Source organism: Oncorhynchus keta, chromosome 22, assembly GCF_023373465.1.
Source record: "Oncorhynchus keta strain PuntledgeMale-10-30-2019 chromosome 22, Oket_V2, whole genome shotgun sequence".
Classification (NCBI taxonomy): domain Eukaryota; kingdom Metazoa; phylum Chordata; class Actinopteri; order Salmoniformes; family Salmonidae; genus Oncorhynchus; species Oncorhynchus keta.
Window position 1 is genome coordinate 16266899 of NC_068442.1, and position 25319 is coordinate 16292217.

A 25319-nucleotide genomic window follows, 5' to 3' on the forward strand; every position below is an offset into this window, starting at 1 on the left:
AGGCCAAGTAAGCCCAAGTGCGCACTACCGGCAATCCGGATGGGACCCAAACTGGCTTAAAATTGACAGACTGAAGCCGTGGCTATAAAATACACCACATGGTTAGTCAACTTTCCTTTAATTAGACTAAGGGCTAAAAGAAAATAGTGCATATTTAGTCTGTACTAGTGTACAGCATTATGTGTTTATTTCTGAGCCAACTCCACCAGGACCTCGATGACCCAATGGGTTTGGGCACATTCAACATCAAGGAAAAGAGGGAGAGGCCAGGTGGAGAAGACCAAGACCAGGGAGCAGTTCTGGGCTCGGTTCAGAGAGGAGGTAAAAACATTGGTTTTCAAATGCTGTAATGAAACCAATGTTACATCATGTGCATTGGATAAACTAAAATAAACAGCTATTAATCACTTATTTTCTGTTTCGTGCTGTAATTAGGTAATGGATTCATATCTTGTTGGCCTCCAGGACAGCCTAGACCGGAAGTTCTAACACCTGGAGATTCTGGGGGCCTTCATTGTGTTGGGGCCTCAGGCTGCATTCTCTAGTGAGAGGAAAAGCACCTTTAACCTGACCCTCCTCTCCAGGCCGTTCTGGAGTGCCAGAGGCTGCTGTGTTGCGAGAGTGGCACTCTTACAAGCAACATGTGCTAGTTGGAGCATTTTAGGCCAGTGTTGCCCAACCCTTTTTCCTGTTGAACTACCACTCTGTTGGCTCTTCTTTAATGCTGTACATCTTTTTGTTTTTCATGCATTTCAGGGGTTGGACCAGCTGACGGCAATGACAAATACTGTATCTTCACGCCTAGAATAAAAACCTCCAGGCTTTCATCATAACTGTCAATTTATTGAACAAAACTATAAATTACAGGGGACGGTTTGGGAAAAAACTAATCGAATCGTCCGCTGGAAAAACAAAGTAATAATTACATAAGCAACGTTCTCTAGTAATACTAGTCCCGTGCAAATAGGTATTTGGTTGTGAGCATGCGATGCATACATGTCATGTAAAGAGAGCAAGGGTTGAGGATAAAAGGGAATGTTTTTCCTAAACAAATTAGGGGTTTTGGTAACGGAACTTTTCAGTCAGAAATGTCTGCAATTATGTTGCCGTTTCAGCAACAAGTACAGCTCGATAAACACTTTGACGTTCTGTGGTGGTCGCTGCAGCAGGAGAGAGACACACAATTGGTGCTAGTCACACAGTCACACAGTCACTCGCTGTTTTGTTTTTTACAAGTCTGAGCCTGGCCCGGCACAATCAGGGGCGGCAGGTAGCCTAGTGGTTAGAGTAACTGAAAGGTTGCTGGATCAAATACCCGATCTGACAAGGTAAAAATCTGTTGTTCTGCCCCTGAACAAGGCAGTTAACCCACTGTTCCCCGGTAGGCTGTCATTGTAAATAATGATTTGTTCTTAACTGGCTTGTCTAGTTAAATAAAAATCGAATCAATTGCTGGTCTGACTCCCTCTAGTCATTTGGGTTATTTAATCAAACTGTTTGTTTAAAGCATCAGACAAGCTCAGTGAATATATTTGATTTGATTAAAACACATAGAATTTGTCAATATATGGAAAAATACGTTTTAACATTTCTACCAATCGACTCCTGGTCGATCAAGATTTTTTTTTTAGTCGGGGACAGTCCTAATTGAGTGACAGGTTGGCACAAAAAAATCAGCACAGTGGACAGAGCGCGCAGCGGTGTGTATTGGGGGGCCATGGGAAGCCACTGGCCGGTTATCTTCTCCTTTCCCCCTTCTGATGACCAGGTGGCGAATCGCATCTCTGCATGTCTGGCAGACATATCAGTGTGGATGACGGATCACCACCTCAAGCTGAACCTCGGCAAGACGGAGCTGCTCTTCCTCCCGGGGAAGGATTGCCCGTTCCATGATCTCGCCATCACGGTTGACAACTCCATTGTGTCCTCCTCCCAGAGCGCTAAGAACCTTGGCGTGATCCTGGACAACACCCTGTCGTTCTCAACTAACATCAAGGCGGTGGCCCGTTCCTGTAGGTTCATGCTCTACAACATCCGCAGAGTACGACCCTGCCTCACACAGGAAGCGGCGCAGGTCCTAATCCAGGCATTTGTCATCTCCCGTCTGGATTACTGCAACTCGCTGTTGGCTGGGCTCCCTGCCTGTGCCATTAAACCCCTACAACTCATCCAGAACGCCGCAGCCCGTCTGGTGTTCAACCTTCCCAAGTTCTCTCACGTCACCCCGCTCCTCCGCTCTCTCCACTGGCTTCCAGTTGAAGCTCGCATCCGCTACAAGACCATGGTGCTTGCCTACGGAGCTGTGAGGGGGAACGGCACCTCAGTACCTCCAGGCTCTGATCAGGCCCTACACCCAAACAAGGGCGCTGCGTTCATCCACCTCTGGCTTGCTCGCCTCCCTACCACTGAGGAAGTACAGTTCCCGCTCAGCCCAGTCAAAACTGTTCGCTGCTCTGGCTCCCCAATGGTGGAACAAACTCCCTCACGACGCCAGGACAGCGGAGTCAATCACCACCTTCCGGAGACACCTGAAACCCCACCTCTTTAAGGAATACCTAGGATAGGATAAAGTAATCCTTCTCACCCCCCTTAAAAGATTTAGATGCACTATTGTAAAGTGGCTGTTCCACTGGATGTCATAAGGTGAATGCACCAATTTGTAAGTCGCTCTGGATAAGAGCGTCTGCTAAATGACTTAAATGTAAAATGTAAATGTTATGCATGCTCCTTTGGGTTTCTACAAAAAGCGGGGGAAAAAAACACTTCTCATCTCTACGGTAGCTGAATAACGTCATATGCCACCACCTGTAATATTTGATTTTGATTGATAAGGGCGGTGTCAAGTTTACAGTTGAAGCTGCTTCACTCTTAGCTAGTGTCACGGTCGTCATAATGAGGAGACCAAGGCGCAGCGTGATAAGCGTACATAACTCTTTTAATGAAAAGAACGAACACTGAACAAAACTATACAAAATGAACCGTGAAGCTATATGACTAGTGCAAACAGGCAACTAAACATAGAATAACAACCCACAAAATAATCAAGGAATATGGCTTCCTAAATATGGTTCCCAATCAGAGACAACGATAAACAGCTGCCTCTGATTGAGAACCAATCTAGGCAACTTAGACATTTAAACACCTAGACTAGAAAAAACCCTAGACATACAAAAACCCCTAGACAATACAAAACCTAAACAAACCACCCTTGTCACACCCTGACCTAACCAAATAATAAAGAAATTGGTCAGGGCGTGACAGCTAGCTAGCTGTAAAACGTGTTTGTGTTATTAGCCTTGGCCTATTTAGCCAGCTTGAACCAGCTAATCTGCCACAATGGATATCAGAAATGGCCTTTGCCAAAGTACCCAAACAAAGGAGGAGGAGAACGATGAGCAGCAGCATACCACCGAGGCTGCCGCTCAGCCCAGCAGCGATGATGCTGCCGATTTCCAGCTAGCTCCGTGTGCAGAGCCTACCCACGCCTCCACAAGTTCCGCCAGGACAATGCCTCCACAGCAGTTTCCATCTCAGACTATTTCTGATGATCTTGGAACAGAGGAGCCAGCCCAGGTTAGCCTAGATATCAGCGATTTCAACTGCCCCCTTAGTCACTTTATGCTGGCGCCGCGTCTGACACACAGTGTGTCTCTGGGAAGCCTCTTTGGCGGGGCTAAGCCGAACAAAGCAGGGGCTGACTATAATTTCCCTGTCAGAGGAAGCAGGCCTGCAGCTGGAAATATGAATAAGTGAGAGATCCTGATGAGAGCATTTACCTTGCTCAGGGGAATTATAAAAACAGCTCCACTTTAACCAGCAGGAAGAATTGCAGGAGGGGGAAGCGAGATAGAGGAGAATGTGTAGGAAGTGACAGATAAAGAGTGAAATGTAGGAGATGGGGAGTGAAGACAAAAATATAGAAAAAAGAGAGAAAGTGAAAGAAGGAAGGAGGCAGAGAGAAAAACAGAGTAAAAGAGGTAGAGTGAAAAAATATGCTTCCCCCTAGGGGGTCCTTTTTCCACCTCCCAAACCTCCCTGCTGATTTCTCCTAACAAGGCAATCATCCTGCTGGGCCAATGCAATGCCTTTAGCCCCAGGGACGCCACTGTGCTGCTGACATGGTCTAAGGAACTACACAGACTAAGGCAGTTATTTCCTGCTTGTGTCATCCTTGAGGCATACAGTATAATGTTGTCTTATTTATACAACCTATGAGGAAGCAAATGTTGTAACTATTTTCAATCGTTAGTTGAATAGTCTATGGCAGTACCTACTATGTGCAAACCCTGTATTCCATGAGGAAATACTCAGACAGGACAAATAAAAGGTTAGTATACACTGTCCAAAAGGCTTGTATGCAATATCACCCTATAACATCTGCATTCATCCCATGCAAACCTCATTACAAACAATCCTCCAGTGTTTGGCTTTAGAGGAACGGTGGAACAGCCTCAAACAAACAGCAGAACAGGCTCAGAGCCTTCAGCCGATTAGAGCAGTAATGCTGAATGACAGAGGTAGTTTCACAGTCTTCCATTCACAGGTGATTTATGTCTGGCCCAGTCAATGCTGGAATTAATCCATTCACATCACCACATGGCTTAGTTCACAAAATGAGGAGGAGGATAAGGGGAATTCAAAGCATCCCTGAGCCTATGAGAAGGAGAAAATGAGAGAAGGAGGATAGACATTGTCTATTTTTGAAAGCAACAGTGCTACAGGTTTCATCATGGCCTTCTGTTTCATTAGCTCTGATCTGGAGCCTTTCAAACATATGACAAACTGAGGAGTATTTGGTGACATTTATATTGATGAATGACAACCGGTTGATAACAGAGTCACAGTCCTGTTAATCAGCTTTCAACTTTGGCAAACTGTCCTTCCAGTGCTGCCTGCAGACAATGTATTATTTCCATGTAGTCATTGCCATCAATTATTTATTACACATGGCAAATAAACTTGGGCCTTGAAAGTTGAAGTAAACAAAGTGCCCTTTAGAACTTTTGACGACATTCAGTTTGATAAACGATACCCAGGTGATGAGTGCTCTCAGCAGGCAGCACATCCAGCTGGTTCAGCTAAATATCAAGAGACGTACAGACTGGGGGGAAACAAAGTCGGTTTCTCACTGAAATACTCTGAACATCCTGCCCTTTCTATACGACAGCGGGTTTCTTTGGTCTGAAGGTGTGAACAGGGTAAACAGCAGTGAAGTGCATTTCTATCGTTTCCCTACGGCTCCCTACGGCTACTCTAAATGCCCGGAGACAGCTATTCAATTAGCTCATTTGATTAGATCTTGTTTTCCTTGAGGCATTTAACACAGCTGCCTTGGCTTAATCCCTATATCACTACAGGTATTTGTGTTGCTGTCTTATACATTTGAGATAATATCAAAGGGGTGTTAAAGAGGTTCTAATTAAAATTGTCCAATGTTTTCAACAAGGGAGAACTCCTGGCATCGGTACAGTATAGAGGGTACAGTGTTATGGGGGATCTGACTTTTACCTTTCAGAAAGTGCCTTTGAGATACTTTCTGGAATAAAAAAAAGTGCTATATAAAATAAGTGAATAATTATTATTACTACCTTGCTCACCAGGTACCACTGCTGGGGGAATTTGGGGTCGGAAGGTTCGTTGTAGTCATCCCTCTTTTTCCTCCGCCTCGACACCTGCTGCTCCACCCAACGCACCTAGAGAGGAACACACACACACACACCCATTAGCTCTGGTAATGAAACAACCATGACATGAGAGACAACTATCCACAGTCTGCCTCCCACGTTGGCTTTCATGTGGCCGTCAACACTCTAATGGTTAAGGTCCTACAGCCGCATACAGACTTTACAAACTGTCCAGCGGGGTTAGTTTAGCAACATCTAAAGTGAGAGTTAGGAGGCAAATCTCATTAATCTGCTGAGAAGTTGTGTGTATGTGTGTGTGTATGTGTGTTTCATCACCCTGCTGTAGGCAAATGTGCCAGAACTTTCTGCTCGATATATGCGGTCCAGTGGGTAGTGTCTGTCTAGTGTCTGTCTAGTCATAGTGTCTAGCCCAATAAATTATCTTATTGAAAAAAGGACATGAAGCTAACTACAGTCAAACAAATGCAAATCTAATGCTGGGCTGCGAGACACTGTGTCTGGCTTATAGAGAGAGGAGATACATAAACCATAAGGCCACTGCCACAGCCTCCAGAATCACTGCACCATGTGTGTGTGTGTGTGTGTGTGTATGTGTGACATCTACAAACTCCACAGAGCGAGAGGAGATCAGAGAGAGTAGGGCCTGCAAATATCCCCTCCTAAGTATGCAATAAGTAACGGTGAGGCCCTGAAACATATCGATTCCTTCTGCCCCTCACGGAGAGAGTAGAGGAGAGGAAAAGAGAGAGAGAGAAAGTAGAGGAGAGGAAAAGAGAGAGAGAGTAGATGAGACGAAAAGAGAGAGAGTATGAGAAGAAGAGAGAGAGAGGTGAAAGGAAAAGAGAGAGAGAGAGAGAGAGATGAGAGGAAAAGAGAGAGAGAGAGAGAGTAGATGAGAAGAAGAGAGAGAGATGAGAGGAAAAGAGAGAGAGAGAAAGTAGGAGAGGAAAAGACAGAGAGAGAAAGTAGAGGAGAGGAAAAGAGAGAGAGAGAAAGTAGAGGAGAGGAAAAGACAGAGAGAGTAGATGAGACGAAAAGAGAGAGAGTATGAGAAGAAGAGAGAGAGAAGATGAGAAGGAGAGAGAGAGAGAGAGGTGAGAGAGAGTAGATGAGAAGAAGAGAGAGAGATGAGAGGAAAAGAGAGAGAGAGAAGATGAGAGGAAAAGAGAGAGAGAGAGAGAGAGAGACAGAAGATGAGAGGAAAAAGAGAGAGAGAGAGAGAGAGAGAGAGAGAGAGAGAGAGAGAGAGAGAGAGAAGATGAGAGGAAGAGAGAGAGAGAGAGAGTAGATGAGAAGAAAGAGAGAGAGAGAGAGAGAGAGAAAGGAGGAGAGGAAAAGAGAGAGAGAGAGAGAGAGAAGATGAGAGGAAAAGAGAGAGAGAGAGAAGATGAGAGGAAAATATGAGAGAGAGAGAGAGAGAGGAGAGAGAGAGAGTAGATGAGAGGAAAAGAGAGAGAGAGAGAGAGGATGAGAGGAAAAAGAGAGAGAGAGAAGATGAGAGGAAAATATGAGAGAGAGAGAGAGAGGAGAAGAGAGAGAGTAGATGAGAGGAAAAGAGAAAGAGAAAGAGAGAGAGAGAGAAGATGAGAGGAAAAGAGAGAGAGAGAGTACTGCACACACTACAATTAAAAATAAGCTCAACTGGACACCTTAATGAGGCAGTGAATGAGCTGAGAGACAAAGCATGCAGGGCATTCTACGCCATTAAAAAGCTAATTCAAATTGAAATACCTATTAAAATTTGGCTAAAACTAATTAAATATGTCATTGAACCAATTGCACTTTATGGCAGCGAGGTGTGGGGTCCACTTGCAAAACAAGATTTCATCAAATGGGACAAACACCCCATTGAAACCCTGCATGCAGAGTTCTGTAAGATTCTCCTACATGTCCAGAGGAAAACTACAAACAATGCATCCAGGGCAGAATTAGGCCAATATCCACTAAACATCTAAAATACAGTGACCACCTCTCATATCATTACCAAGCCCTGCAATGCCAAGAGCTGAGCAAAGAAAATAGTCCCCTCATCCAGCTGGTCCTGGGGCTGAGTTCACAAACCTGTTCTACTAACGAACTGAAGCCTCAGGACCAGAACATCCAATCAATCAGGATAGACCAAATTTATTACATAGTCAAAACAAAACTATAATGCTTATTGGGAAACACAAACACAAGCACAAAGCAAAATGCAGTGCTATTTGGCCCTAAATCGACAGTAGACTGTGGCTAAATATTTGACCATGGTTACTGATCAAAACTTTAGAAAAACCTTGACAAAGTACAGGCTTAGTGAGCACAGCCTTGCCATTGAGAAGGATAGACACAGGAAAACCTGGTTCCCTGTAGAGGAAAGGCTGTGCAACCACTGCACAACAGCAGAACCTGAGACAGAGCTGCATTTCCTGACAAAATGTAAAAAATATAAAACAATTAGAGAGTGTCATTTTCCCAAATTTGAAACCCTTATTCAAGGTTTCAAAGACCTCTCTGATGAGGAAGGGGGAGGACGCAGAGAGCTGTGGGTTGGCAGCGCACTACATTGCTGCCTGCCATAAGATTATTGGACAGTGTCTGACAGACCAATCAGCCTGCACATGTCCTCTACTGTATACTTATTGTTATTGTTGAATGTACGGTTTGAAACTTGGTTATTGTTGTTACTGTTGTCCCGTTGACAATTTGATTCTCATTTTTATTTATATTGTAAATATCCAAAATAAGCTTTGGCAATATGTACATTGTTACGTCATGCCAATAAAGCGAATTGAATTGAGAGAGAGAGTAGATGAGAGGAAAAGAGAGAGAGAGTAGATGAGAAGAAAAGAGAGAGAGAGAGTGAGAGAGAGAGAGTTGAGAGGAAAAGAAAGAGAGAGAGAGAAGAAGAGAAGAAGAGAGAGAGAGAGAGAGAAGATGAGAGGAAAAGAGAGAGAGAGAGAGAGAAGATGAGAGGAAAAGAGAGCGAGAGAGAGAGACAGAGAGTGAGATAGAGAGAGAGAGAGAGAGTTGAGAGGAAAAGAAAGAGAGAGAGAAGAAGAGAAGAAAAGAGAGAGAGAGATGAGAGGAAAAGGGAGAGAAGATGAGAGGAAAAGAGAGAGAAGATGAGAGGAAAAGAGAGAGAGAGAGAGAGAGAGAGAGAGAGAGAGAGAGAGAGAGAGAGAGAGGAAAGAGAGAGAGTAGAGGAGAGGAAAGAGAGAGAGTAGAGGAGAAGAAAAGAGAGAGAAAGAGATAGGAGAGGAGAAGAAAAGAGAGAGAGAGAGATAGGAGAGGAAAAGAGAGTAGAGGAAAAGAGAGAGATAGGAGAGGAGAGGAAAAGAGAGAGAGTAGAGAAGAGGAAAAGAGAGAGAGTAGAGGAGAGGAAAAGAGAGAGGGAGGAGGAGATTATAAATAGGGACGGGCACAGTTATTCAAATATATATATATTTTTAAAGGCTTTGTAATTCAATACAAATGTGACATCACTACACAGCCTACAAGGATAGACCATTACATTTAAAATGTTTATAAAACAATCATTTTAATGATTACACTCCACACTTATTGTTATTGTCAGTCAAAAAAGGGGCGTTACAGTCAGAGGCTCCATGTGTGACAAGTGAAGAGGGAGATTTCTAATTAAAATGGAATTCAAATGAAGGAATTAAGTTGGCTAAATGAGAAGGAGTAGGCTACAATGATCAACTAACAGGTAGGCTGTTGTTTCATATGAATGGAGTTACTTTGTACATCCATCTTGGGGAAAACACACACAAACCCAACACTATGAATGTGTTTTATTTAGAACAGGTGTGCATGCACCCACACACATTTGACCTTTTCTTAAGTGTATTGGCAACTCTACTGTTGTGGTCGCTGTCTGACAGAGTGCCCCTGGCCTCGCCCTGGGCAGGCTCTGTTAGAACGAGGTTACCCTGGACAAGCTGTTCCCCAGCCTGAACCCTTTTCATCTGCAGCCTGGGGGACGGGGGACTAATCCCTCTCTCTCTCTCTGTGTGTGTGTGTGACAAAGTTGCCCTATGTAGTAAAATATATCTAGTGAGATCTTTCTCTTCAACATCAGATGTTGTGTTTTTCTGTTTACACTAGCCTTGGAGGTCGTGTGGCCAAAGCCACATTCCTGCTTAATGTGTGAGTGCAGCTATTAGCATACCGTACATTCCATAGTAGACAGACAAACCAAATAAGGACAGCAATTCAAACTATACATGAGCTTCTCATCTTAACCATATTGTGCATAGTGTTGCACACTTGATTAATGCAATGATTCACAAATGTGTGAATATTTTACAAGCCTTTCATTTTCAATTTGGCTAACAGAGCAAAAATGCTGTCTCGTGGTATTAGGGTAATTAGGGTAATTATTACAGGGACGTGGTGTGGGAGAGCCGTTGTCTTAACATTGAACCATTCAGAGGGGGGGTATGTAGTGTGTATGTCTCCCACACTACCGCCGTACCTCCGGATGTAGTGTGGGAGACATACATTAAACTACACACTTGTGTATCTCTTCTGGACCTAGTTTGTGTCGTCAAAGTAAAGAGACCTAAATTGGGATGAAAGCTGATTCTGGACCCAACCCTTTGATATTTTAAGTAGAAATCGTGCCTGTTATATTAAATCAAGTGCCTTTTAGCATAGAACAGACAAAGAATTTAATTCAATAAACCTCATTTTTTCAATTGATTTTTTTACCCCCTTTTTCTCCACAATTTGGTGGTTTCCAATTGTTAGTAGCCACTATCTTGTCTCATCGCTACAACTCCCGTACTGGCTCGGGAGAGACGAAGGTTGAAAGTCATGCGTCCTCCGATACACAACCCAACCAAGCTGCACTGCTTCTTAACACAGCACGCATCCAACCCGGAAGCCAGCCACACCAATGTGTCAGAGGAAACACCATGCTCCTGGCAACCTTGGTTGGCGTGCACTTTGCCCGGCCCACCACAGGAGTCGCTGGTGCGCGATGAGACAAGGACATCCCCAAGCCCTCCCTAACCCGGACGACGCTATGCCAATTATGCGTCGCCCCACGGACCTCCCGGTCGCGGCCGGTTACGACAAAGCCTGGGTGCGAACCCAGAGTCTCTGGTGGCACAGCTGGCGCTGCAGTACAGCGCCCTTAACCACTGCGCCACCCAGGAGGCCTAAACCTAAGGGGATGTTTTACCAGAAGCCCTGAGGACTGGAGGGGCCAAGGGTTAAAGCTAACACACTGTCCGGGCCCAGAAAGCAGCGTGGGCACAACAGCCTGGGGCTGTGTCAAGCTCTTCCAGCGTTTTCATCAGGGTGCATACAGATGTAGGAACTCATTTTTAATTACTCCTTTGTAATGCAAACTTGTAGTGTATTCAAGGTTTAGAAAGGCTTGTTTGTAATTTCCACTTTTAAATGTCAGACTTGATTTGCCCCAATGAAAAATGTATCTTCAACCCCTACACATTTTTTTCTGCAATAATTGTAATCTACATTTCCTTTTGGTGCAGGATTATTTTCCTGCTGTAGCAAAATGGCTCAAATTAAGATCCTACATCTGTATTTGGGCTTTTGGAACATAAGAGTCCTCCAGAATGAGCATCTGGATAACTCCCTTTAGATTTACAGTAGTAGTAGTACATACTCTACCCAAATACCCCAGCACACTAAATTACACATAATAGAGTGTAAACATGATTGTTTCTAGCTTAGGTTAGTTACAATTGTGTCCTGGCTATGCATCAGATCAAAAGATTGTCGAGTGACTGGAGTGACCGCCCGGGAGCTGAGTGGGAGAGCCGTGCAGATAAGCTCAATCACACCATGCATCAGACCGGGGAAAAAAGAGGAAGGAGCTTCCTGTCAAATGAAATGTCCATTAGTCTCAAGTGGAATTCTCGTCTCGTCACATTTTCGTCAACTAAAATGAAAACTAATTTGCTACAGTTATCAAAAACATTTTCATTGCATCTCGTCTCGTTATCGTCATTCGTTTGTCATAGTTATTTTTGACTAAATTAACACTGATCCAAACAATACAGTTCTGCCTGTAACTGTACTGCATAAGGCAGAATGAGAGCATGCTCGAGGATCTGAACTTGAAAAGTAGAGTTTTGATGCACAATTATGCTGGAGGATTTGAATAGAACAAGCAGACTTCGAGGTGAAAAATACTTGTTCTCTGTTGTCGAGAGAGCTGAGAGCGCAGTTACAGCCAGCTGCCTAAACAAAGCAAACTTCTGGTTCTGTGAACGTCCTTGTGTAACAGATGGGCTAATGTCAGGATTCCTCTTCTCATTAACATTTGGATAAAATCAATACGCGCCACAAAATAAGAATGCAAACACAGACAGGTCCAGCTGTTATTGTGTGGTTTGGAGGGACATTTGCATATTTATGACTCAGTAACATACCTGTGGTTCCTTCTGCAGTCGGACATATGTTCCCCTGTGGCCTGATAGGGATTTCTTCACTACGGTGTGATGACGGAAGTGATAATAATCCCCGAACACCTGCAGACACAGAAAAAGAACATTGGAGATACTGATATCAAGTCCCAATGAAAACCAAAGAAACACATCGATAGCATGAGGGCATACATGTACACACACATGACATTTTCAGACAGCTAGAGACAGACAAATCCATTACAAAACCTCCGCCACGTGACACAGAAATGTCCCAATGTGGTACCTGCAGACAAGTGACACAGAAATGTCCCAATGTGGTACCTGCAGACAAGTGACACAGAAATGTCCCAATGTGGTACCTGCGGACAGAGTCCACAATCCCACTCACTCATAAAATAGCTTTTAAGGCTAGGGGAAGGCATATTCTGTACACTACACCCTTCCTCTGTCCTCCATACAGTCGGACAGTTCCTTCTGTCTGTGGCCTCAAACTTTACTGTCAGTCTGGCAATATCTGACTGGTACCAAATCCCTGCAGAGTTCTGTTTCACTGACTGCTCAAATCAAATTATATTTGTCACATGCTTCGTAAACAACAAGTGTCGTTGAGCGCAGGTAGCCTAGCGGTTAAGAGCGTTGGGCCAGTAACCGAAAGGTCGCTGGTTCAAATCCCTGACCTGAATAGGTAAAAGAAATCTGTTGATGTAACTCGCTCTGGATAAAAGTGACTAAAATGTAAACTGTGTAGACTAACAGTGAAATGCTTATCTACTGGCCCTTCCCAAATGCAGAGAGGGAAAAAAATCATTTTTAAAAAATAATAACACGAGGAAGAAATACGCAATGAGTAACGATAACTTGGCTATATACGCTGGGTATCAGTACCTAGTCGATGTGCAAGGGTACAATGCAAATGAGGTACATAGGGGTAATGTGATTAGGCAATGGGAAGGGGGTAGAAGCTATTTAGAAGCCTCATGGACCTATACTTGGCACTCCGGTATTGCTTGTAGTGCAGTACCAGAGAGAACAGTCTATGACTTGGGTGGATGGAGTCTTTGATCATTTTTAGGGCCTTCCTCTGACACCAGCTAGTATAGAGGTCCTGGATGGCACAAGTGATGTAGTGGGCCGTAAGCACTACCCTCTGTAGCGCCTTGCGGTCGGATGCCAAACAGTTACCAGACCAAGCGGTGATGCTCTCAAATGGTGCAGCTGTAGAACTTTGAGAATATTAGGGCCCATGCCAAATCTTGACGGGCCTCCTGAGGGGGCAGAGGCGTTGTTGTGCCTTCTTCACGACTGGGTTGGTGTGTGTGGACCATGCTCCACTACAGCCCTGTGGAAGTGGACGGGGGCATGCTCGGCTCTCTGTTTCCTGTAGTCCACGATCAGCTCCCTTGTCTTGCTGACGTTGAGGTAGAGGTTGTTGTCCTGGCACCACACTGTCAGGTCACTGACCTCCCCCTATAGGATGGCTCATTGTCATTGGTGATCAGGCCTACCACGTCGTGTCGTCAGCAAACTTAATGAAGTTGTTGGAGTTGTGTGCGGCCACACAGTCGTAGGTGAACAGGGAGTAGAGGGGGCTGAGCACGAACCCTTCTGTGGCACTTGTGTTGAAGATCAGCGTAGTGGAAGTGTTGCCTATCTTCACCACCTGGGGGCAGCCCATCAGGAAATCCAAGACCCTTGGAGGGTACTATGGTGTAGAAGGCTGAGCTGTAGTCAATGAACAGTATTCCTATTGTCCAGATGGGATAGGGAGTGTGATGGAGAATGATTCATCCGTGGATCTATTGGGGTTTTATGCAGACTGGGATAGGGAGAGATTGAATATGTCCGTAAACACTCCAGCCAGCTGTTCTGCACATGCTCTGAGGACGTGGCTAGGGATACCGTCTGGGCCGGCAGCCTTGCAAGGGTTAACACGCTTAAATATGTTACTTACATCGGCCACGGAGAACAAGAGCTCACAGTTCTCGGGAGCGGCCCATGTCAACGGCACTGTGTTACGCGACATGGCTGGTTTTCCCTTTGTAATCTGTGATTTTCTGGAGTCCCTGCCACACGTCTTGTCTGAGCCATTGAATAGCGACTCCACCTTGTATGACATTTTTCCTGTTTGATTGCCTTACGGAGGGCATAAGTGGACTGTTTGTATTCGATCATATTCCCAGTCACCTTGCCGTGGTTAAAAGCGGTGTTTTGCACTTTCAGTTTTGCGCGAATGCTGCTTTCTATCCACGGTTTTTGGTTGGATAGGTTTTAATCATCAGAGTGGGAACAACATCCCCTATACACTTCCTGATAAATTCAGTCACAGTGTCAGTGTATACGTCAATGTTATTCTCAGAGGCAACCCGGAACATGTCCCAGTCTGCCTGATTAAAACAGTCTTGAAGCATGGATTCCAATTGGTCAGACCAGCGTTGAATAAACCTTAGCACAGGTACTTCCTGTTGGAGTTTCTGCCTATAGGAAGGGAGGAGCAAAATGTAGTCGTGATCTAATTTGTCGAAGGGAGGTCGGGGGAGGGCCTTGTAGCCATCCCATAAGGGAGAGTAACAATGGTCAGAAGTTTTTGAAGTGCGAGTACGATTTGTTAATAGAACTTTGGTAGCATTTTCATCAGATTTGCTTTAATAAATGCGGCCTCAGGATATGCAGTTTCCAGTTTGCACCAGGTCCAGTGTCTATGAGGGGGGATATACACGGCTGTGATGATAATCAAAGAAAGTTCTCTAGGGAGGTAATGTGGTCCCATTTCATTGTGAGTTGAGTTCCTGTACATTATCATAATCACACCATTAGTTCATGGAACATACACCTCCGCCTTTCTTATTTATTCCTATCAGCACGATGTATTGAAAACCCAGCTGGCTGTATGGACGGGGACAGTATTTGGTTATTTATTAGGATCCCTAATAGCTGTTGCAAAAGCAGCAGCTAACATGAAACATAATACAGAATGACATAATACAGAACACCAATAGACAAGAACAGCTCAAGGACAGAACTACAGTATATCCGGAGAGAGCCATGATTCCATGAAACAGAGTATTTTACAGTGTCTGATGTCTCTCTGGAAGGAGATCCTCGCCCTGAGTTCTTCTACTTTATTGTCTGGGACTGAACATTAGTGAGTAATATACTCGGAAGTGGGGGATGGTGTGCACGCCACGACTAAAAGTCCACTCTGAATACCTCTTCTCTCTGCCGGCAGCGTCTTGGAACAGCCTCTGGGATAAGATAAATCACCCTGGAAGGTACAAAAAAAGGATCCAATTCAGGAAAGTCGTATTCCTGGTCAAAATGTTGATGAGTTACCGCCTCTCTGATATCCAAAAGTTATTTTGGCTGTATGTAATAATGCAAAGAACGTTCTGGGTTAATATTGTGAGAAATAACATAATACATTTTAAAAATACCGGAAAGTTGCTCAGGAGCCTAAAACAAAGCAGCCATGTCTATCGGCGACTTCTCTCCATGTCCTTCGAGAAACATTGAATATTATAGTTCTTCAGGGCCCGTTGATAGGATCTCAAGCGGAGTCTCAGAGAGACCTGCCTGCTATGTTGAGGAGACTGGGGCTCAGCACTGGAATCCACACTGAGATGTGTGTGTGTGTCTGAAATACAGAGACCTTTACACTCCTCAATGAACAGCAGTCTGGACGCACACACACACACACACACACACACACACACACACACACACACACACACACACACACACACACACACACACACACACACACACACACACACACACACACACACACACACACACACACACACACACACACACACACACACACACACACACACACACACACACAAGCATTTCACTACACCCGCAATAACATCTGCATGTGACCAATTAAAATGTATTTGATTTGACAGAGAGCGTGTGTGAGCCCTCAGAGGAATCACTATAGTAACACACAAAGAAGCAAGTCAAACTCAGTCACGCAGCCAATCATACCTTTGTCTTTAAATACACTCACAGCACAAACACATCATACAAAATATGGACGAACACAAAAAGAGATTTGACAGACTGCATGCTTCACAGCACACAGATACAGACGCACGCACAGACACAGACCCACAGGGAGACCAACAGGGTGACCCATACACACAAACACACACCCAGGGCTCCAGACTGCAACCCGTTAGACGCATTTTGCTACCTAAATTTGGAATTGGTCGCACTGGTGCGAGCTGCACCTTCTACCTGGTCACCTCAATCAAAGCGTTATATTTTTGGGGCGGCTAAAACCATAATTTGGTCAAACTGTAAAGCATGTTATCTTCATGATTCCTGTACGTGCCTGTTTCGCTGGGGCTGGCTGCTCTAATGAGAAAACCTCACACTCTCTCTCTTCCCTCGTGCAAATGTTTTTTAACACTTTTTTTAACACTCTATACTCCAGCAGTTTGGATTTGAGATCTAATGTTTTATATGAGGCGATAGTAATGTCACATAATGTCACCTTTTGAGGGTGCTTTCATTCATATCTATTTTACCATTTAGAAATGAATTTCATTTATGTATCTAGCCATTTACTTTATCTTCATATTCTTATCTTTTATTTATTATTGCTGTTGCATTGTCGAGAAGGAACCTGCAATTAAGCATTTCATTTGGACGGTGTATACCATGTGTATCCTGTACATACAACTAATAAAACTTGAAAGTAGTACCCCCCTTTGAAGGTGTCATAAGTGTTTGGACAATTTAACTTATAGTGTATTAAATGTTGTCAAAGGTGTAGTATTTGGTCCCATATTCCTAGCATGCAATGACTACATCAAGCTTGTGACTCCACAAACTTGCTGGATACATTTGGACAAACACAAAAACACAGTTTGTTTTGGATTATGTTGTGCCCAGCGGAAATTAATGGTCAATAATGTGTTGTGTAATTTGGAGTGACTTTTTTTGTAAATAAGAATAGAATATGTTTCTGAACACATCTACATTAACCATAACAGTCTAAACCCTGTCTAAGCTGGGGGGGGGTATGACCTTCTTTTTAAGTGAGAGAACTTGTACAATTGGTGGCTGAATAAATACTTTTTTGCCCCCTGTATGTGTTTGTGAGAGTCTCACCTTTCCACAGAGGGGTCATATTAGTGTGTAGCCCAAACTGTTCGGACCCTACAGACAGAGGTTGGCAGATCAGCTGAACCGACTTCAGAGTCCTAAGATTCTTGTGGCCATAGAGCAAAGTGGAGAACACCATCGTGTTTGAGAGAGTCTCATCTTTAGTTTGAAGGACAAATCACTCAGACACAACAGATTATTTTGTGAGAAGACTGATTTGCGGGATGTCTCATGGTCTGACAAACACAGATCTAGTTCTGTCACCTTTCACAGCAGATGAGGAAGTACGACATAGATGCGTAGAATTGCAAAAAAGCTTAAACTGACAGATATTTATGGTGATTTTGTTATTATGACAATTAGATTTCCGCAGGCCCTCAGACATATTACTCTAGGGGGTTCGTGTGGATGCTACCATGATGCTACCATGATGTGGATGCTACCATGATTACAGATAATCATGAATGAATCGTTAGATGCACAAACACCATCCTTCCAAAACATGCTAACCTCTCACAATTACTGAGAACAGGGAAGGGTAGGATTTTCTTGGAGGGTATGATATTTATGCATTGGTAACTTTTTCACTTATCATTATTTACAATTCAATAATGATTATCCGTAATCATGGTAGCATCCACATTAACACCTAACCCAAAACGCTAAACCTAACCCCAATTCTAACCTAACTCTTAAACCTAATTCCCAAGCTTAAAATGGCCTTTTTCCTTAAACGCTCTCCTTCTCTGCTTCTTCTTTCTTGCACTCTAACTGTTTTCTGACTATCTCTACCTCTTTCTACCTCTCTCTTTTCTGTATCTCTCTCACTCTCTCTGATTGCCCCCCCTCTCTCCACCCACTGTCTCCCAATGTCTTGTTCCCACTCTTGTTTTGCCCATGTCTCTCTTTCGCTTCCCCTCTCGCTCAAGCAGGACTGAATATACAACAGCTGAGATTCTGGCTAATCTCCATCAGTTATTCTGTTTTAGTCCATTGCAGAGCACATGATTTCTGTCTGTTAAGGTAATGAACATAATCCAACGCTACCTGACTTAATAACCTGACTCAATGTCCTGGTGTGTGTGTCAGACCTATTCTGTCTTCTGTTCTGTCCTCTCCTCCAGAGGTATGCTGGCCTCCACTCTCTGTGACAGAGTCAATATTGGCCTCTGGGGATTGGCTCCAGCTCAGTGGTGCCTGACAGAGCTGCTCAGTCTGAGCCCTTATTTCACCATCGCACGTGTGTGTGTGTTCTGGGGGGATGTTGGCAGATGCGGTAGTTAGTTAATCAGCCAGAGACCCTCTTCTTGGTAGCTTGGCTCAGCCTGCCCACAGTGGCTGGATTGACTGAGACTGAGCCTATTTCCTGGTGCCTGAGCAGGGGGAGTGCACAGCAGCCTATCCAGATTATTGGAGACTGTGTCAATCATGTCTATCTCTTAAGGAAGAACATTGGTCTCAATTGTTGGGTAGAGATGACAATACCTGTAATTCACTTGAACCACTATGCACTTTAATTCAGGTCGTGTGTTATACCCTACCCTCCATAAGCAAAGCCAGCCCAATGCACATCAACATTCACATCCTACACAAACCCTCTCACACACAGCAGGATGAGTCAGTGTTTAGTCAGCCACTCTCCAGAGTTGGAAATGTCAGCTTCACAGTCGTAGCTCATTGACTGCTGTCGCTGTGCTTTTTAATGTTGTGTGCCCTCACAGTCACTCACACACACATGCATTGACGTACACGCACACTGCACATCCCAAAGAAATGTATCTGCTGAATTGCGCTTTTGTTGTTCTTATCATGGACGTACGTACTAAATGCACACACACAAACACACCAGGGTTTCCGATAGGAAAATGTGACCGGGAAGATTTACATTTATCTGCCATTTGAGATATTTACCTGATCCATATGTATTGGATGCGTAACCCATTGGGGTGTCCACCAACAGTGCTCAGAATGACAGAAATCACATTTAGATTATGGTAATTCATCTTAACAGGACATGCAACTCCTGTAAGGAAGCAGCCAATAAAAAGTCATTTTGAAACATTTGCCAAAATGCAATTAGTGGGGGAAAAAAACATTCTAAACACTGCACCTGATGAGAGCGGTATATGACAGAGATGAATATCTCAGTTAGAAACTTCGAAAGATGGTGAATCTAAAGATGGAGCAATTTAGTATGGGTTGCTAATACTGTATGACTAGGATTACAACAGGAGAACGATGGCATATGAGGAAGTCTTTCATAGGCAGCATGTGTGGCAAAAGTCCTTGCTGATTATTGAGTTGCATCTTTCAGTGAAAAGCATCTAAAATATGTGTTTAGATAATGTGTCTTGAGAATAATGAAAAATGGTGAGACATTTTTTTCATCCCTTGCTTTGCTAGCTAGCCAACTACGGCTAACTTACAGTCGTGTCAAAAAAGTGCAGCCAGAATAACAGCAAAGTAGCCGCATTTGCATTTTTAAGCTGTTTTCTAGTGACATTTATTTGGATACATAACAATGAGCTAATGAGGCGGTATTTCGCCTGGCATAGAAAATGTGCTCTCTCGTTAGGACACTGTTGTCCAGAGGATCTAGCCAACAACACAGCTAATACAATAACTTTAAAATGAAGCTGGAAAGACTGCAAACTAGCTGCACTTCGTTTAATTTGACCTTTTTCAATTGACATTTCTTTGTATATATCCATAAAAATGATGCCAGCTGATTCATGATTTTGACTGGCTAAGAAACGCTGCCTGCCTGTCTGTCTCGTCCAGACACATTCATTACTATGGAATAGCTGGAATATTTGAATATTGAAACAATGTTGCAAATGTTGGAGAGACAGATACCAAGGTTTAATTCAAATTCAGCTGTTGAAAACTAAATGTTAGTCTGAAAGAAATGTGAGATAATGTCTATATGTTTTTTATAGTGGAGATCAAGTGTCACACTCTGACCATTATTTGCGTTGTTTGTTGATATGTTTTGTTTGGTCAGGGTTAATATTTCAGTGGGCATTCTATGTTGCATGTCTAGTTAAGTCTGTTTCTATGTGTTGTGGCCTGATATTGTTCTCAATCAGTGGCAGGTGTTTGTCGTTGTCTCTGATTGGGAACCATATTTAGGTAGCCTGTTTTGTATTGTGGTTCGTGGGTTATTGTCTATGTCTAGTTGCCTGTGTCTGCACTCGTTGGTATTAGCGGCACGTTCGTTTTTGTTGTTTTTGTTTAAGTGTTCTTCGTGTTCTTCCTTCAATAAATAAGAATGTATTCTAATCACGCTGCGCTTTGGTCTCCCCTTTACGACGATTGTGACATCAAGTTTATAAAGTGCCTGGCTGGGCCCATGAGACAGTGGATTGTGCAGTTAGATGGAACAGAGTAAATAGGCATTTTAACGTCATAGATTTAGCCGGTGGTTACTTGTGGAATAGACACCAACTGAATGCGGTTTTATATAATTTTAAGATTTTTATGATTAACCATGTGACAATGATTTTGAGAAACAAAAACGTTATTATTGAAATAAAACTGTTCCACAAAAATGTGTATTAGGAAAATCATAACTGGCACGCAGATTGGTAGAAATGGTAGTAGTATAAAGTGAATGCATCCCCAAACTTGAAACTCATGCTCCTCCTATGAAGTATTTAAAAAATAATTCCCTACATGTTTCTATGGTCAGATTTTGAAGCAAGGTAAGACATGCTTCATAATATGAAGTAAAACATTCAGGTTTCAAACAATTAAGTATGTTTTCAAAATGCATACAGCCTCCAGCTCACATTGTAAAGTGGTTGGTGGCCAGGGTTGGGTAGGTTACTTTCTAAATGTAATACGTTACAGTTACTAGTTACCTGTCCAAAATTGTAATCAGTGACGTAACTTTTGGATTACCCAAACTCAGTAACGTAATCTGATTATTCAGTTACTTTTAGATTACTTTCCCCTTAAGAGGGAAACATTAGAAGAAGACACAAATGTATGTTACCAATTGAACGACATCTATGGCAGGATAAATCAATGTTAAAGTTTACATAGCTGGCCTTATATGGATGTTACATTTTACTTTATGGGTTGGTTATGTAGGCTTCTTCTAACCTATCGCTTTCTACTTCATATAATAATGATTAAATTCTATCTTTACATTAATATATATAATTTATAAGTCCAAAAATTGATGTAGCAACTACAGATTGCCCCTTTAAGTCTATCAAAAGTGTTTTATCAGCATGAATTAGATTGAGCAATAAAAGCCCCACTTTTATTCCATAGGCTGGGATCCGCGCTATGCAGCTGTTGCAAGAGTGCATTTTTCATTGGCTGTCCACTGGTTAAAAAAAAAAGATTGATAGGCAGTGTAAACTTCTTGAATTCAACCAATATTGGGTTCAAATGCACATTTAGATTTGTGAACAGCCATCCACAACCACAATACGTAAGGCGCAAATAGCTAAATGAGAGAGCAGCAGTGTGATTCACATCAATGCGCTATGTAGATATGAATAATAAGTGATATTCGTATCTCCGTAGACTACACCACTACTGTCATCCTTACCTCCAAGCGTTTATTCAAATTGGATAATCTTTGGATGCCAACAGCAGTCCCACCATTGGAAGGCATAGCTTGGACTGTAGCCTACAAAAGCTATTCCTGCTCTTTTCCCAGAATCCATCAAACACATGTGGTGTGTCATCAGAGTGGTCTCTGACTTGTGGTCAGACTCGCTCAGGTGGAACAAATTTAAACTTGCGCCTTCTTTCAATGCTGATTTGAATATGATTGAGACAGAGAAGTGTAAAATATATATTTTTACAAACATCCTCTAGTAATCATCTAGAATTTCAAAAGTATCTGTAATCTGATTACAATATTTTTGCTGGTAACATAACGAATTACAGTTACCGTTTTTTGTAATCCCTTACATGTAACAGATTACATGTAATTTGTTACTCCCCAACCCTGTGGTTGGCATGCTGATAGCCTGCCTACCGTTGTTTTTTGTCCCGGTAAATTTGGCCGGCAACAATATTTTAATTATCAGCTTTCATTGGGTTTTATTTTCGGACAAAAGCCAGCAATTTACCGGCTAACGGAAACCCGACACACACACACAGGTGCAAAGTGGGCTAATCAAACCTCCATGGTGAGTCCCTGGCTGGCAGACTCAGTCCTGGTCCACTGACTAAAGCACAAATTAAAACAGAAACTCTAGGGTTTCTCTCAGAAACACTAATTATTCATTTTGAAATGCAAACTAATTGTGTTTTTGAAATGCAAGCTAATTATTCACTTTGAAATGCAGGCTAATTGTTTATTGTGAAATCCAGACTAATTGTTTGGTTGCTCCCTCAGAGCTAATCCAGTGTGTTTCATATGTCTATCTGGATCTGGGCTTTGTCTTTCCATGACACCTGTTATTCAGGGAAACACTGTAACAAGAGCCAGTTCATAAGGAATTACCTGGCAGAATACATACATAGAGAACAATTCAGTGGTGTCAGAAACACAACTCCGTGGCATTGTGAAATGTGTGCATAACAGTGAAGGGAAGATTGAGTAGAGAATGAAGTGGAGAATGAAGGGAGGCTAATGAAAAAGGTTAATTACTAGAAGCTGAGACTGTGACAGTCAGGACGACCAATGATAAATCATGAGTTGGACTGCTTCAAATCCATTCTGCTGTCTGTCTGCTGCAGGAGATGAGGGAAAGAAGAGAGGAGGGGAAAGACCTGAGGGAGAGATTTGAGGGGAAGAAACTAAGGACTGGAGAGGGAAAATAATATAAAAGAGAGGACAATGGAAGAGAGGACAGGATAAGAGGGGAGACATTAGGGAAGAGAGGTGATTTGAAGGGGAGAGATGGGAGAGATTGGAGACAAGAGAGGAGACATGGACTAAAGAGGTGTGAATTCTGAGAAGCTCCACTGCTGTTCTCCAGCCTCTATCTCCTGGCCAGCCATATGTCACACATCCCACACTACAAAGCCTCATCATCCCTCATTTCACAGTACACACAAACCAAGATCTCCCTCCCTCTCCGGAGTAATAATATATTCCCATTCAAAATCCTATTTTCCCTAAACCCTAACCTTAACCCCAAGCCTAAAATAGCATTGTAACAAATTCAGGAAATTAAAAAAGTCCTGACATTTCTGGTGATTTGTCAGGACATTCTGGTCCTGATAAGGTAGGAAAACACACACCTATAGATAACTGCCCTGCCACGTATCTCTTTCAAACACACACAGAACCAGAGTTTAGAATACCATGATGACACAGATTACCAGTCCTGAGAAGAGAAAGATATAACAAAAACAGAGAAAGAGAGTGAAAGAGAGTGAGAGGAAGAGTAAAGAGGAGATTGGAATTAATAGTGAGGGGGAGGGATCGAGGGAAATAGAAACATTTTGAGAAAGGCAGATGAAACGCATTGTATACTCAATGTAGCCTTTTCTAATTCAAAATGTTCCCACTGGGATGAATGTTTAATCTTAAATCCCTCTATGGGGTTTGGAAATATGCTAACCAAATGAGTAAACACTGAGTTCTCAACCTGCTTCACTGGGGCATTGAATATTAAATGGGAGTTGGATTCATCTCGACATTACACACACACACACACACACACACACACACACACACACACACACACACACACACACACACACACACACACACACACACACACACACACACACACACACACACACACACACACACACACACACACACACACACACACACACACACACACACACACACACACACACACACACACACCTCCACAGCAGTAAGCCTATTCCTCACATCAGTAGCATTAGAAATCACACAAGCCTATATCGTTGCTCCAATGTTATACAGAGTAATGGTTTGTCTGGGGACAAGAGGAGAGAGAGGGGTGAAGGCTACTCCCGGTAATTCCTTCTAAGTGTGAGAGGGAGGGAGAGAGAGAGAAGTTCTCCATCATTGGCATATGAAACAGAATGTGTAGCTAGCTCCTGCTTTGGCCACAGGGGATTTTACTCTGTTGACCCCATATATCTTCAAGGAGTGAGAAAAGCCAGAAGAAAACACCCCTTTTCTGCTAAATGCCTACATAAAACATCTGATAAATGCTATGATAACTACACACAACACTGACAGAGAAACTCCAAAAGAGAAGTAAGCGCCACTAAAAATACAGAGAAGGAACATTCAAGACTCAAAATGGAAATCAAACAGGCTTGAGAGAAACTGTGTGCAGCTATTTCTACTCCTTTCAAATGTTCCTGCACTTGGATAATTATTTGATGTGCTTGTATTACTTTGGAGCTGGCTTTAGAGGTCTCACAATGACTTATTTCTAACTAGGGATGGACAAGAGTACTCTAGCACTCAATTCAAGGTTTGTATTAGTTTAGCCTACTAATAAAGTACTCCAAATGTACAAATGCAACTATTTAGCAGGTTAAATGTATAAGCAATGCCAAAATCTCTAACTCAAAGGTGTGTTTATTGTTTGGAATATGTCAAGTGAAGTGAAACATTTTCATGTTGTGTGTCAGATCAACCATTAATTGGAACAAACGCTAGCATACTGAAACCGTTTTAACCTTCAGCCCTGTTTCATGCTAACCTGCGAGTACTTCAACTCATGAGAGTACTCAAACACATACATTCTTTCCAACATATAACATATAGTGCATTCGGAAAGTATTCAGACCCCTTCCCCTTTTCCACATCTTGTTACATTACAACCTTATTCTAAAAAAATATGAAATTAATTTGTTTCCTCAATCTACACACAATAGCCCATAATGACAAAGCGAAAAAAAACAAGGTTTTTGCAAATGTATTTAAAAAAAAAACTAAACAGAAATACCTTATTTACATAAGTATTCAGACCCATTGCTATGAGACTTGAAATTGATCTCAGGTGTATCCTGTTTCAATTGATCATCCTATGTATGACAGCGCTGATATTTATGGCAGTTCCCCTTCTAGGTCCTAAGCAACTTTGCAGTAATTGGATTTTTTGGGGTGTTATTTCTTGCATTATTAACCCAGAATTGTTTTGCTGTTATTACATATGGCCGGAAATAACTTTTTGGATATCAGAGGGGCAGTATCTCACTATCCTTATGACCAGGAATACGACTTTCCCGATATGGATCCTTTGTTCGTTACCCC

At 42.8% G+C, this 25319-nt stretch overlaps 1 protein-coding gene across 3 annotated transcripts in view; it reads right to left on the minus strand.

Annotated features, from left to right (window-relative positions):
* LOC118401133 (furin-like) overlaps positions 1 to 25319 on the minus strand; it is a 169490-nt gene that overhangs the window by 69216 nt on the left and 74955 nt on the right. For 2 of the 3 annotated variants that reach the window (XM_035798401.2, XM_035798400.2), the window contains exons 3-4: positions 12032 to 12130; positions 5589 to 5693 (exon numbers count right to left, since the gene is read on the minus strand). In XM_035798401.2, coding sequence (XP_035654294.1) covers positions 5589 to 5693; positions 12032 to 12130 — 204 coding nt within the window. The remainder of the gene's footprint in view (positions 1 to 5588; positions 5694 to 12031; positions 12131 to 25319) is intronic. The other variant, XM_035798402.2, reaches the window with a different exon arrangement.